The sequence below is a fragment of the Microtus pennsylvanicus genome, chromosome 1 (genome assembly GCF_037038515.1).
Source record: "Microtus pennsylvanicus isolate mMicPen1 chromosome 1, mMicPen1.hap1, whole genome shotgun sequence".
NCBI classification, from domain to species: Eukaryota; Metazoa; Chordata; class Mammalia; order Rodentia; family Cricetidae; genus Microtus; species Microtus pennsylvanicus.
This window is the reverse complement of record NC_134579.1, coordinates 203903246-203915876: the sequence shown is the minus strand read 5'-3', so window position 1 is coordinate 203915876 and position 12631 is coordinate 203903246. Positions and strand designations below refer to the sequence as shown.

General features: G+C 41.3%; 1 protein-coding gene across 1 annotated transcript; it reads left to right on the top strand.

The window, feature by feature from the left end:
- Positions 1-1118: 1118 nt before the first annotated feature.
- On the top strand, positions 1119-12245 carry Nup43 (nucleoporin 43). Its single transcript, XM_075949401.1, has 8 exons — positions 1119-1291; positions 1611-1733; positions 2918-2995; positions 4697-4877; positions 6064-6199; positions 7341-7492; positions 8803-8925; positions 11540-12245. Exons 1-8 carry the CDS (start codon positions 1172-1174, stop codon positions 11767-11769), a joined length of 1143 nt encoding a protein of 380 aa, XP_075805516.1. The 5' UTR covers positions 1119-1171; the 3' UTR covers positions 11770-12245.
- Positions 12246-12631: the final 386 nt, after the last annotated feature.

Genomic DNA, 12631 nt, shown 5'->3' with positions numbered 1-12631 from the left:
TTAATATAGTTTCTGTGTGATTATTTCAGGTCTAAGCTAGCCGGGGAAGCTGGAAACCAACAAGCCGCCCCCTTCCTCCTACCAATATGCAGACACATACTTAGGAATAACTTAAAGTAAAAATAAAGCTATTTTCAAGGACTGGAAAGTGAGAGAGATCAGTTAAAAGCCTGCGTTGTTCTTCGTGAGGATCCGAGTTCATTTTCCAGCACCCACATGGCAGTTCACGACCTTCTGTAACTCCAGTTCCATGGACTCTCACCCCTTCTTCTGGCCTTACCACCAGGCGTGAACATGTTCAGTAGACACAAACATACATGGAAACAAAACATTCACACACCTAAAGTTTAAAAATCTCTTTTAAAAGTTAAAATTTTAAAGAATTTATCAAAAAGAATAATAAATGTAATTGTTTTCCTATCTCTAAATCTGTCATGGATATTTTGGGGGGGTTGGTTGTGGATAAGTGAATAAAAATATATTTGATAATAAAATAAATATATATTAGATAAATATGAAGTTCCACAACTTCTAAGCAGCTTCGCTAAATGTATAAAAGTTTATTGGATTGTATAGTCTTTGGGTCATGTTAATTTTGGTGTGTGTTGATTTTTGTTTGTTTGGGTTGGGTTTTTTTTATTTGTTTGTTTTTTTCAAGACAGGGTTTCTCTGTGTATCTCTGGCTGTCCTGGAACTAATTCTGTAGTCCAGGCTGGCCTTGAAAGTCACAGAGATCAGCCTGCCTCTGCCTCCCCTAGTGCTGGAATTAAAGGAGTGCACCACTCTGACCTGCTTGTGTGTTTTTTTTTAACTTGCAACAATTTTATAATAAAGTTTTTTTATAAAGAACAAAAAACCCATATTTTTTAAAAAATTCATCTGGCATTACACTGTTATTGCACAAATAATATATTGTCAGTGTTCCTGGGCTAACTTTACCTTAGGAGTGTGTGTTATTGTGAAGGTTCTAGGGGCCCGGTCTTCAGAGATGCCTCCTGGAGTGAGCATCAGGGACTCCTTCAGTTCAGGGAGTCCTCCCGCTGTCGAGAATTGGTTGTCTGCGGCCACCGTCTCCCCAGTGAGGTCTCACCCAATCAGAACCGTGCAGGAAGGGGCGGGCCTGAGGGGCGCGCAGTGTGCTTTTCTGCTGAACCTTCTTGTTGATTTCGGCATGGAGGAAATTTATGCTAAGTTTGTGTCTCAGAAAATCAGCAAAACCCGCTGGCGGCCGGTGCCTTCCGGAAGCCTGCAGACCGCAGAGACCTTCGCTACGGGCTCTTGGGACAATGAGGTACCTGGGCTCGGGCGGGTCCCGGCTGCTGTGCTCCACGCCCCCCGCGCGGGCGCGCGAAAGCACCTTCTGGCTTGCCAGGCTGCCTTGAGTGCAAGCTGCCTGGTGGTGTATCTGAGCCTCGGATCTGGTTTTAAACCCTCACCAAGTGTGTAGTCCTACCGTCCTAACCGGGCCACATCTCTGGTCTTTTCAGCTCTTACCGTATCGTTTGTCTGAGGTGCTTTTGAAGCAAGGTCGCCCAAAAGGCAATCTGAATTTTGCCTTCCTAGAGTTGACGTTTTCGTCACCCCAAGATATAAAACTTTCTGCTTTGCAGGAAAATTGCGTTTCACTGTGGTCTATTGGAGATTTTGGAAATTTGGATTCTGACGGAGGCTTTGAAGGAGACCATCAATTACTGTGCGATATCAGACATCATGGTGATGTCATGGATTTACAGGTAAATCTGAGTTGTCACCCAAAGCTAACTTTGGAAGATTGAGAATACATTTAGAGGTAATGTAGCACCTTATAGTTTGGCTACTCTCACCCCTGGTTTACAGGACACCGATCTCTGAATTGTAATTTGCCACATGATTGTTTAGGCACTTGGTGACAGGGTGGGGCTGGGAAAGTGAATTCAGGTCACTCAGTTTTAAAATTAATTGCCCAAGCCCGACATGGGGGTTTAAGTCTCTAATTCCAGCCCAGGGGAGGCAGAGCAGGAGGGATCACAAGGCCAGCCTGGGCTATGTAGTGAGACCTTATCTCAAAGGAAGTAACAGTAATATTTGCCCTGTTTGGTGAGTTTTATACAGATATGTTATTTTGCATTTCATATCTGTGAGTCGGGTTTTATCGTGTGTTGTGAGAGTGATCTCAGGACCTCACATGTACTGGGGAAGCGCACTCTACCTTTGAGTGTATGTATCCCAGCCCTTAAGTACTCTTCACTACTCAGCTAATCCCATAGATGAGAGTGGTATCTCTTGAACAGTTATAGAAAATATTGTGCAGGATTGTTTTTCCGTGGTTCTTTTTTTTCCCCCTTAGAATGTGGAGGTTGGATCCGTGGTTCCTTTTAACTACATAGCAGAAATTAGTGTTTCCATTTTAAAGGTTTATCAAAACTCAGAGAACTTACGTGATTTTAGAAGGTATTTAAAAAGGTCTCAGGACCAGTAATGCATTTTCAGAGCTGCACTGGTGGTAGATGCTGGTGGTTTCAGCTGCTTAGGAAGCTGAAGCAACAGAAGCCCAGGGGGAGTTTGGGCAACAGAGAGCCTCCTTCCTCATCAAAAAAAAAAACAAAAAAACTGTATGACTTCAGATGCCATGGATTTTACTCAGTTAAACGCTGCCACACTTAGGAATGACACATTTCCAGACTTTCATCACTGCAGCCCAAAATGAAAAATGTGGAGTAAAATTTTAAATTCGCTATTTATCCTGCATGAAAATACTCGTAATTTATATAGAAATTTTTACTGTCAGATGTTAACATATTTCATTTTCTTAGTGTTTATAGGCTGCTTGCTTCTTTAAATTCTTAACAGGATTTGCTATTAGTCAAGTTGAAGTAATGGATTTTTTTCTCATTAATATTTCCAAATCTATAGTAATATGCAGAAACTTTCTGTTTAGTTTTTTGACCAGGAAAGAATTGTAGCTGCTTCATCAACAGGAGGTGTAACAGTGTTCCTTCACCATCCAAATAACCAGGTAAAGAACTTTCGCTGGGAGAGTAAACTTGCGTTTTAGACATTTCTGAGGAGGCTTACGGAAGATTCTGTGTTGAGTTCACGGTGTTGTACAGTTTAAACCTGAGGAGAGTCAGTCATGGCCACACTGGAGCACATTTCCAGAGGCTGAGAGAAAAGAATTGTTTGATCACAGTAACTAAAGACTAGCCTGGACAACACAGCGCAACCTTAGCTCAAAGAGAAGTCAAATCGGAGAGGCTACTGTCTAGTTTTTAGGGGTTGATGAGGGTTGAAGCATGCATTCTGGCACTGAGCATCCCCCAGCCCCATATAACTTTTTGATAAGTACGTCATGTTTACATTGGCTTCTACAGAAACTGGACATCCTTTAAATAAACTGTGTTTATTAGCTCTAATAGTAGAATCTGCTGGTGGTAATTTTCCCATAGAGTTTCTCAATTCCTCTGATGGTCTTTTACAGGGCTGAAGGGAGAAAGTAAATGAGCAAGCGTGTATACATGCTCAGCTTCTAGTTCCAAATACCACAAAGAGGGGGGAATAGCTGTTTTGTTTTTATGGATAGAAACCAGGTCTTCAGAGGTCCCACTACCTAGAGACCTCTCTCTTGAGGCTGGGAAGGCAGCTCAGAAGTTGAGTGTGCACTGCTCTTGGAGAGAACTCCGATTCCTTTCCCTCACCCACACCAGGTACCTCACAATAGCTTGTAAGTCTAACTCTAGAGGATCAAATGTGCCCTTCTGGCCTAAGGAGAAGGTGCATATAAACTCAGGCAGGCACACACACATGCATGAAACCTTTTTGTTTTTGAAACAGGATCTCACTATGTAGGTCTGGTCGGTCTGGAACTCACTATGTAGACCAGGCTGACATTAAACTAAGAGATCCATCTGCCTTTGCTTCCTTGTGTGCTGGCATCAAGGTATATGCCACCATGCCCAGCTTTCATTTGTTTTCTTAATGGAATCATGTAGTAAAAGATATAGAAGTTAGTCCCCTATATATTAATTGATTCGTATAAATTTTTAAAGGATAATCAAACATTCAGCCACTTGGTAACAGAAATCATTAATTTTATGTAAATGTGGTGAGTCTAATTAGAATGTACAGAAATTTGTTGGAAGCACCAGTATAGAGTTAGACTTACAAGCTATTGTGAGGCACCTGGTGTGGGTGAGGGAATGGAACCGGGGTTCTCTCAAAGACCAGTGCACACACAACTTTTGAGCTGTCTCCCCAGACTCAAGAGAGGTCTTTAGGTAGTGGGACCTCTGAAGACCTGGTTTCTATCCATAAAAACAAAACAAAGAGAAAAGGAAGGGACTGGAGAAATGGCTCAGCAGCTAAGAGCACTTGTTGCTCATCCAGGGGACCCGGGTTCAATTCCCAGCTCACAACTGTCTGTAATTCCAATTCCAGGGGACCCGATGCTCATGGCAAAATGCCAGTGTGCATGCACACACACCAAAATAAATAAATAAATAAACCAAAAACAAAAACCCACAAAGAAAGAAGGAAAATCGCTCTTTCTTCTACAAGGGCAAGGACATAAGACTATTATATTATTATTAAGAGACACAGTGGCTCACTTATAATCCCAAAACTTGGAAGTTGTGTTTTAAACAAACAAAAATTCCTGAGGAGGATGGCTCATTGTTTAGAACTTTGCTCTGGTTAATGTATGCTCATTTCTGATGCCTAGACTCTGTCAGTCAACCAGCAGTGGCCCGCAGCTCACCACCATACAGGTCCCGGCAGTCCTTCCTACAGCAGTGCACCGTGTACAGGGATTGTGTGCGACAACCCAGAAATCGTTTCTGTTGGAGAAGATGGGCGAATCAATCTCTTCAGAGTTGGCCACAAGGAGGCTGTAAGAACTATAGGTGAGAGACGTCGTATTTCTTTCATCATATAGTAATTGAACTAAGTAAGTATGATTTTAAGTGACGAGTGTGAAAATACAAATGGCAGGGTCCCTTTGTAAGATAGTGTGTGGATAAGGCCAGTGTAAATAATTGATAAAAGAGAGAAATATACTGGGTGGTGGTGTTTTGTTTTAGTAGAAGGAATTATCCCATAATTATGCAGCAAGTGGCAGTTAATATATTCTTGATTCTGTATCATAAATAATGCTAAAATATGATATGCCAGAAAAGTGGGAATAGCGTGGAGTCGGGGTAAAACCAGACAGCACACGACAGAGTCTATGGTGAGCTGACACTAGATATTTGTTATTGGAGAGATGAAAGGTGAAGCTAGAAAGGTAAGTTCGGATCAGATTGCACAGTATTGAATGCACAGCAACAGAAGTTAGGTATCATCTCTAGGTGGCAAACCAGTTGCTCTTGAACATGGAGTGATGGACTCTAGTGGTGTTTAGACACAGTGCTAGTGAGATGCTTCCTAACTGTGCTTCACTCAGACTTGCCTGACAAGAATCTTGGTCCCCCGCCCTAGACCTCCAAGGACTGCACCCAGGCATCAGTTTCTTGTGTTCTTTAATTTCTAAGTTTAACACTTGTTAAGGGCTATGCCTGCTGGCACTGTACAGAAGTGGCACAAGTTAAGTTTGGAAGTGTGTATCGTGTGCCTCAAGTCTAAAACTTGAGGAAATCCAAGAAAAAACTATTATAAAAAGCCAAGCAGTGGTGGCTCACCCTTTTAATCCAAACACCCAGGAGGCAGAGGCAGACTGATCTCTGTGAGTTCAAGGCCAGCATGGTCTACAGAGTGAGTTCCAGGATAGCCAGGCTACGTAGTGAAACCCTGTCTTGAAAACCCAAAAAATAAATAAAATCAGAATCAAAAAAGAAAGAATTCAATATAGCAATCTTAAGAGGAAATAGAAAAAACAGATGGTAAATCAGCCCTGCATTTAGAAAACTGCCCTGTTGAGTGACGCTTTCTACCAGAGAGGAAGAGAGCATCTAGACATGTATTGTATTTTACTATATAGTTCTCCATTGAAAAAGTATGCTGAATCATTAGGAATTACAGTATTTCAGCCAGTAGGAGGAATGTGCCCTAAAAGGAGCCTGTCAACACATACTACTATTTCTAAACTTGCAGATAACGCGGACAGCAGTACACTCCATGCAGTAACCTTCCTCCGAACTCCTGAGATTGTTACAGTAAACTCCATTGGACAGTTAAAAATATGGGATTTCAGACAACAAGGAAGTGAGCCCTGTCAGATATTATCACTGTAAGTTTTGATTTGCCATTTCAGCAGTGCGGTACAAAGTTATGTTTGGTTATTGCAGTCAACTTTGTGGTTGTTTTTAAATTTATTTTTATGCGTATGAGTGTTTTTACCTGCTGGTGTACGTGTGCACCTCATGCATGTGGTATCCCCAGAGACTGGGACTGGAATTACAGGCAGTTGTGTGCTGCCCTGTAGGTGCTGGGATTGAACCCAGGTTCTCTGGAAGCAGCCTGTGCTCTTAACTGCTGAGCTATTTTGTTCCTGTCCCCCAGCTTTGCATTCCAATGTGTTTCAGAGACATTGATCCATGATTAAATTGATAAAGCAAGGATAACTAACAAGGATAATAGTTGATTCTATCATCCTAAATTTAGCAAGTATTTGTTGTATTGATGCAGAGCTTTTATGTCTTTGAAGTATATGTTGTTTAACAGAAAACTTGTTGCTGTTTATCAAATGATTGTATTGGTAGTAAAATACACTGTAGGTGTGATTGCACAAAAAATACAATTCAAGATAATTTTTTTCAGAGTAGAAATCACCCTTTCTAGATCTGTAACCTTTGCTGCTTTCTCAAGACACTAGAATGTAGTATCAGGTTTAAAAAGCAAACAAAAAACATAAATTAAGAGCATAGGCATAAAGAAAAATTGGTATAGTTTATACATATTTTAAAGTTTATTTTGAACTATACTGTATGTCTGTGTGGCTATGTGCACATGATTGCAGGCACCTGCAGGACAGGTTTATAGGAGCTCCTGGAGCTGGGATTACAGGTGATTATGCGCTGCTGATGTGGGTGCAGTGAGCTGAACTTGGGTCTCTGGACTAGCACCCGTGCCATTGCTGAGCCAGCTCTCCAGCTTGATTCATACTTTCTCATGGAAGTCTTCCTTACACATCTTACCATTGTGTTATTTTGCTTCCTGTGTTTCCAAGTTGAATGAGTAATTGTAGTCTTTAATTCTAAAACTATTATTTATAAATATATGTGATTTAGTTAAAAATTTTTGCACCACTAAGATTTAGTATTTCCAGTCACATTTTATTATTTGGTTGTTAAAATGAAATATGTTTCCTGTTATGCAAAGATAAATTGTCCTTTCCCACATCTTTGATATTGTCCTATCTTCTTTAAAAGGACTGGTGACCGAGTGCCACTCCACTGTGTTGACAGACATCCCAACCAGCAGCATGTTGTAGCTACTGGGGGCCAGGATGGGATGTTGAGTATTTGGGATGTTAGACAAGGCACCATGCCCGTTTCTTTACTTAAGGCTCATGAGGCTGAAAGTGAGTATTGTGGAGATGCAGAATGTTTCTGTGGGAGGAGTTCCTCACATAAGCACATGATACACAGGGATCGGTTCACATCAAAGCTTTTAATATCTACGTAGTATAAGCTAGATAATCCTTTTCTGTGTTTAAGCTCTTAATGGTTCATCATATGCAGAACTGCATGCTTTTGTGGGGGGTGGCTCGAGACAGGGTTTCTTTGTGTAGCCTTGATTGCTGTAGAGCTTGCTGTGTAGACCAGGCTGGCCTCAAACTCACAAAAATCCGCCTGCCTCTGCCTCCCAAGTGCTGGGATTAACGGAGTGCATCACTACCATCCAGCTGCAACACGCTCATCTTACTGAGCTGATATTCTTAGGTTTTTCATTTTTTGTTTGTTTCTTTGTTTTTTGGGCGGGGGGGGGGGCTGGAGGAGGTGACTATTTAGAAATAAAATCAAATCAATGGGCCAAACTGTCATATTGTATGCTGTTGGGTTCTGTATAAAATTATCACTTAATATTTGCTCATTAATCAATTAATTTTGTGTAGTTTTGAGGTAAGTAACCCAGATTATCCTGGAACATACTGTGTAGCCCAAACTGGACACTGCCTTGCCAAGTCCTCCTGCCTCAGCTTCCCGAGTGCTGACATTACAGGCATGAGCTACCTCTCTTTAATACAATATGTTCTCAGTCCCCTGAAGTACTCCGCCCCTGGCCTATATCCCAAACTCCAACTGATCTTTTTGTTTGATATTGCTTTTTGTGAAAGGCACTCTTTATCGTTTCATTATTTAAAAAAAAAAAAACAAGGAGCTGGAAAGATGGACCTTCCACAGAAACCATGTTCTATTCCCAACACCCACATGCTGGCTCACAACTTCTAATGGTAATTCTAGTCCTAGAAGATCTGATGCCCTCTTCTGTTCGAATAGAATGCCTTTGCTTGAATAGAAATACAAGTAAGCAAACATTAAACCTGTACTGCAGCTTGACCCTATTTAAGAAATGTTCAGACAAGCATGTGTAATTCCAGCAGCTGGGAGGCAGAGGCAGGGAGATTAGGGGTTCAAGACAAACTTCTGTCTCCCAGCTGCTGGGATCACACTGATGGATAAAAATGTGCAGATGAGCTGGGGAACCTATAAACTTCAGTTAAAAGTCAAAGACTTCAAAAGTAAAAGAAATGACAGATCGTAACCTTTTTGTGATTATAATATGCAGATAGAAAAAAGCCACTACTTGTGGAGTAGGCCAGAAAAATCAGTAACTGTTACATCATTTAACCTTCTTGGACTATTAACATTGATTGCCTCTGTCTCTTAGTGTGGGAGGTTCACTTCCACCCATCCAATCCAGATCATCTGTTTACTTGTTCTGAAGATGGATCCCTCTGGCACTGGGATGCCTCCACAAATGGATCCGAAAAGTCTTCTCTCTTTCACCAAGGTAAAGTACCAGGGTGCTGTTTCAGGATCTTTTAAATCTCAAGTTGAGTCAGGATCTTGCTGTGTAGATCAGGCTCATCTCAAACTCACTGAGATCTGCCAGCCTCTGCCTCATGAGTGCTGGGATTAAAGGTGTGCACCACCAAACTTGCCCACATTCCCTATTTTTCTAAGATTAACTTTTATTTTAGGTGTATGAGTGTTTTGCTTGCGTGTATGTCTGTAATTCCAGTTTCAGGGGATCCAGTGTGTGTAGTGCTCACAGACATCATCTCTCTAGCTCACACATTCTTGGTGGTTAAAAGCACTGACTACAGTAGAATAAAACAGAAAGTAACTGCAAAAAATACATGAAATTACTGTGTAGGGAGTAAGCAGACTAGGAGCAAGAAAAGGAGCAAAACAGGCCTTAGTGGAACCTCCCAGTACCTGAGCGGTGGAGGCAGGATGATCAGTTTAAGAACGCCCTAAGATACAGAGTCGAGTTTAAGGCCAACTGGGGCTAAAAACAAAGCAGACCTTGTCTCAAAACAAAAACAAAAACACAAAGGCTAGAGAGAGGATTCAGCAGTTAAGAGTTCAGAGGACCCTGCTTCAATTCCCACCATCATCATGGCAGCTCACAATCATCTATAATTCCAGGGGATCCAGTGCCTTCTGGTGTCCATGCACCAGGCACACATGGTGCAGACATACATGCAGGCAAAACACCCATACACATAAAATAACCAAAGGGGAAAGCAAAAGGAAAGATTCTATCTATCTATCTATCTATCTATCTATCTATCTATCTATCTATCTATTCTGGTTTTTCGAGACAGGGTTTCTCTGTAGCTTTGGAGCCTATCCTGGAACTTGCTCTGTAGACCAGGCTGGCCTCGAACTCACAGAGATCCACCTGCCTCTGCCTCCCAAAGGCTGGGATTAAAGGCATGCACCACTATTGTCCATCTTATTCATTTTATTTTTAATTGTATGCTGTGTGTGTTTATATTCCTGTATATATATGAGTGTAGTTGCAGCAGAGACCAGAAGAAGGTGTCAGATCCCAGAAGCTGGAGTTACAGGTGGTTGTGAGCCATCAGTCTTAGGTGCTGGGAACTGAACCAGGTCCTCTGCAAGAACTGTATATGTTCTTAACAGCTGAGCCATCTCTTGGGCCCCTATAAACTCATTCATATGAACTAGGAACTTGTATTTCTTTTGTTTGTTTGTTTGTTTGTTTTTTAAGACATGTTCTCTCCATGTAGAAACTCACTTTGTAGACCAGGCTGTCATTGAACTCAGAGATCCTCTGCCTCCCAAGTGAGAAACGTATGTTTCTGTGTACATTTCGGGTTCTTTTTCCCTTATTTTTGTTTCTTTATGTTACCTCTCTGAGATCTTTTCATTAAAACAATAAACAGAAAAAATGGGGATCAACTAAATTTCTGGTTTTTCTTTCTTTCTTTCTTTTTTTTTTTTTTTTTTGGCTTTTTGAGACAGGGTTTCTCTGTAGCTTTGGTTCCTGTCCTGGAACTAGCTCTTGTAGACCAGGCTGGTCTCGAACTCACAGAGATCCACCTGCCTCTGCCTCCCGAGTGCTGGGATTAAAGGCGTGCGCCACCACCGCCCGGCTCTCTGGGTTTTCTTTTGACTACAAATTTGGTATCTATATTTTCCCTTCAAATGTTGAGTATTTACTAACACTGAATAAATTTTTAGTCAAAAAGATGACATAAGGCTACTGAGATGGCTTAGTGGGTAAAGGCACTGCCACCAGGTTTGACAACTGAGTTTGATTCCCGGCACCCATGTGGTGGAGAGAATGGATTTCTATAAGATGCCTTCTGATCTCCATGATCCATATGCACATACATGAATAATTAAAAATAGAACGAGTTTTTCCTTTTGCTTTCCCCTTTGGTTGTGGCCACATGCCTGCACACATGTAATGAAAAATTTAGAATGACATGATAGGAAATGGGTGTGGCGTACACTCCTTCAGTTCCAGCACTCAGGAGGTAGAGTAGGCAAATCTCTGAACATTTGAGGCCAGCTTAATCTACATAAGTAGTTCAGGGTAGCCAGGACTACATAGAGCCCCATCTCAAAGAACAAAAAACAAAGTAATTTTTAAAAAGGTGACATAATAGAATTTTTTTTATCATCTTGTGCTTATTCACTTCCCACATAAGCCTGATTTAACAGTTAAATATATTAGAATTATTATCTTTTTGAAATATCAACAGAAGATTTATGTTTAGTGTTATGAAGTTAGTCTTTATGGGCTGAATGAGAATGAGCCCCCCATAGTCTCATATATTTGAATGATTGATCCTCAGTTGATAGAATTGTTTGGGAAGGATTTGGAGCTGTGGCAGGGTTGGACAGGGTGTGTCACTAGGGGGTGCTCAGAGATTTCCAAAGCAAAGGCCATTCCTGAGTGTCTTTCTGTGGATCAGGATGTAAACTCAGCTACTGCTTCAGGGCTGTTTCTGTCTGCCTGCTGCCACACTTCCCCTCCATAATAGTCGTGGACTCTACCCCTGTGAAACCCTGAGTCCCAATAAACGTTTTTATATTACAAGTTGCCTTGGACGTGTCTTAACATTTTTTCCCTCTTCTTCTCACAGGAGGAAGAAGCAGCACTTTCCTGTCTCATAGCATAAGTAACCAGGCCACTGTTCACCAGTCTCTAATAAGTTCCTGGCTCAGCACAGATCCTGCCAAAGACCGTATTGAAATCACAAGCTTGCTTCCCAGCAGAACTCTGTCTGTCAACAGTTTGGATGTTTTAGGTCCCTGTCTTGTTTGTGGGACTGATGCAGAAGCCATTTATGTTACCAGACAACTATTTTCATGAACGTGAAAAAACCCAAAGTTATCAATTCCACCGTGTGCAAAATCTAATCATAAAGAAATATGGTATTTGCAAGGAAACAGAAAACTGTTGTTAACTTCAGTGCCCAGTTTTGGCTTGTTGGCTGACTCTTCCCCCAACACTATTAGAATCTGATCAATACAAGAGGTCTTCGGAGTGTAGACATAGGAGGGGTCCAGGCCTGTTCAACACAGGCCTTCATCTAACTTAACAATTCTACAAAAAAACAATGTAGAATCCAAGCAGAATTATTTGAATTAAACTATCTAGCCAACAGAAACAGGCATAAGGAGGGTTGCTATGCGCATGGCCGTGCGGGGTTCAGCTATTTCAAAGGATGTCAACTGTTGATCCCTCCCCTTGAAAACTAGCTACATCACATACCAAGATTTTCCAGCATATCAGTTCTTGCTTACATAAGCCAAATTTATTTCCAAAAATAAATTTTTACGTATCAACACTTGTGAACAATATATTTTCTAGAACTATAACTTAAGTTTTATAATAGTTTTCTAATATCTAAAAATGTGCTAATATAGAAAGTGCTCCAAAGGAATTCTGATTATTAAAGATTGAAAATATTTACAAAATAATTTCATATACTCATTGCAAAGGCGGTAATGCTAGTGCTCTCCAACTCCCGGTTGGAGGTCTGTGGTTTGGGTTCTGCAGCCTTTGGTGAGGCATCCACTCCTCTTCCCTTGCTTTCCCAAGGATCTTTCATGATCCCTCCTCCTTGGCTTGAAGCAGTGACTTAGCCTCCTTCTCAAGCAGCAGCTCCAGCTCCGCGGCTATTTTTTCAATAGTTGGTTCAAATCAGCAGACATGGTTCACTGAATTTACA

What these genes read in the sequence shown, in the direction of transcription:
- Nup43 (XM_075949401.1), top strand. Translation starts at nt 1,172, where the DNA reads ATGGAGGAAATTTATGCTAAGTTTGTGTCTCAGAAAATCAGCAAAACC. An exon ending in CGGGCTCTTGGGACAATGAG is followed by an intron (nt 1,292 to 1,610) that starts GTACCTGGGCTC and finishes TCTGCTTTGCAG; the next exon opens with GAAAATTGCGTTTCACTGTG. An exon ending in CCCTGTCAGATATTATCACT is followed by an intron (nt 6,200 to 7,340) that starts GTAAGTTTTGAT and finishes CTTCTTTAAAAG; the next exon opens with GACTGGTGACCGAGTGCCAC.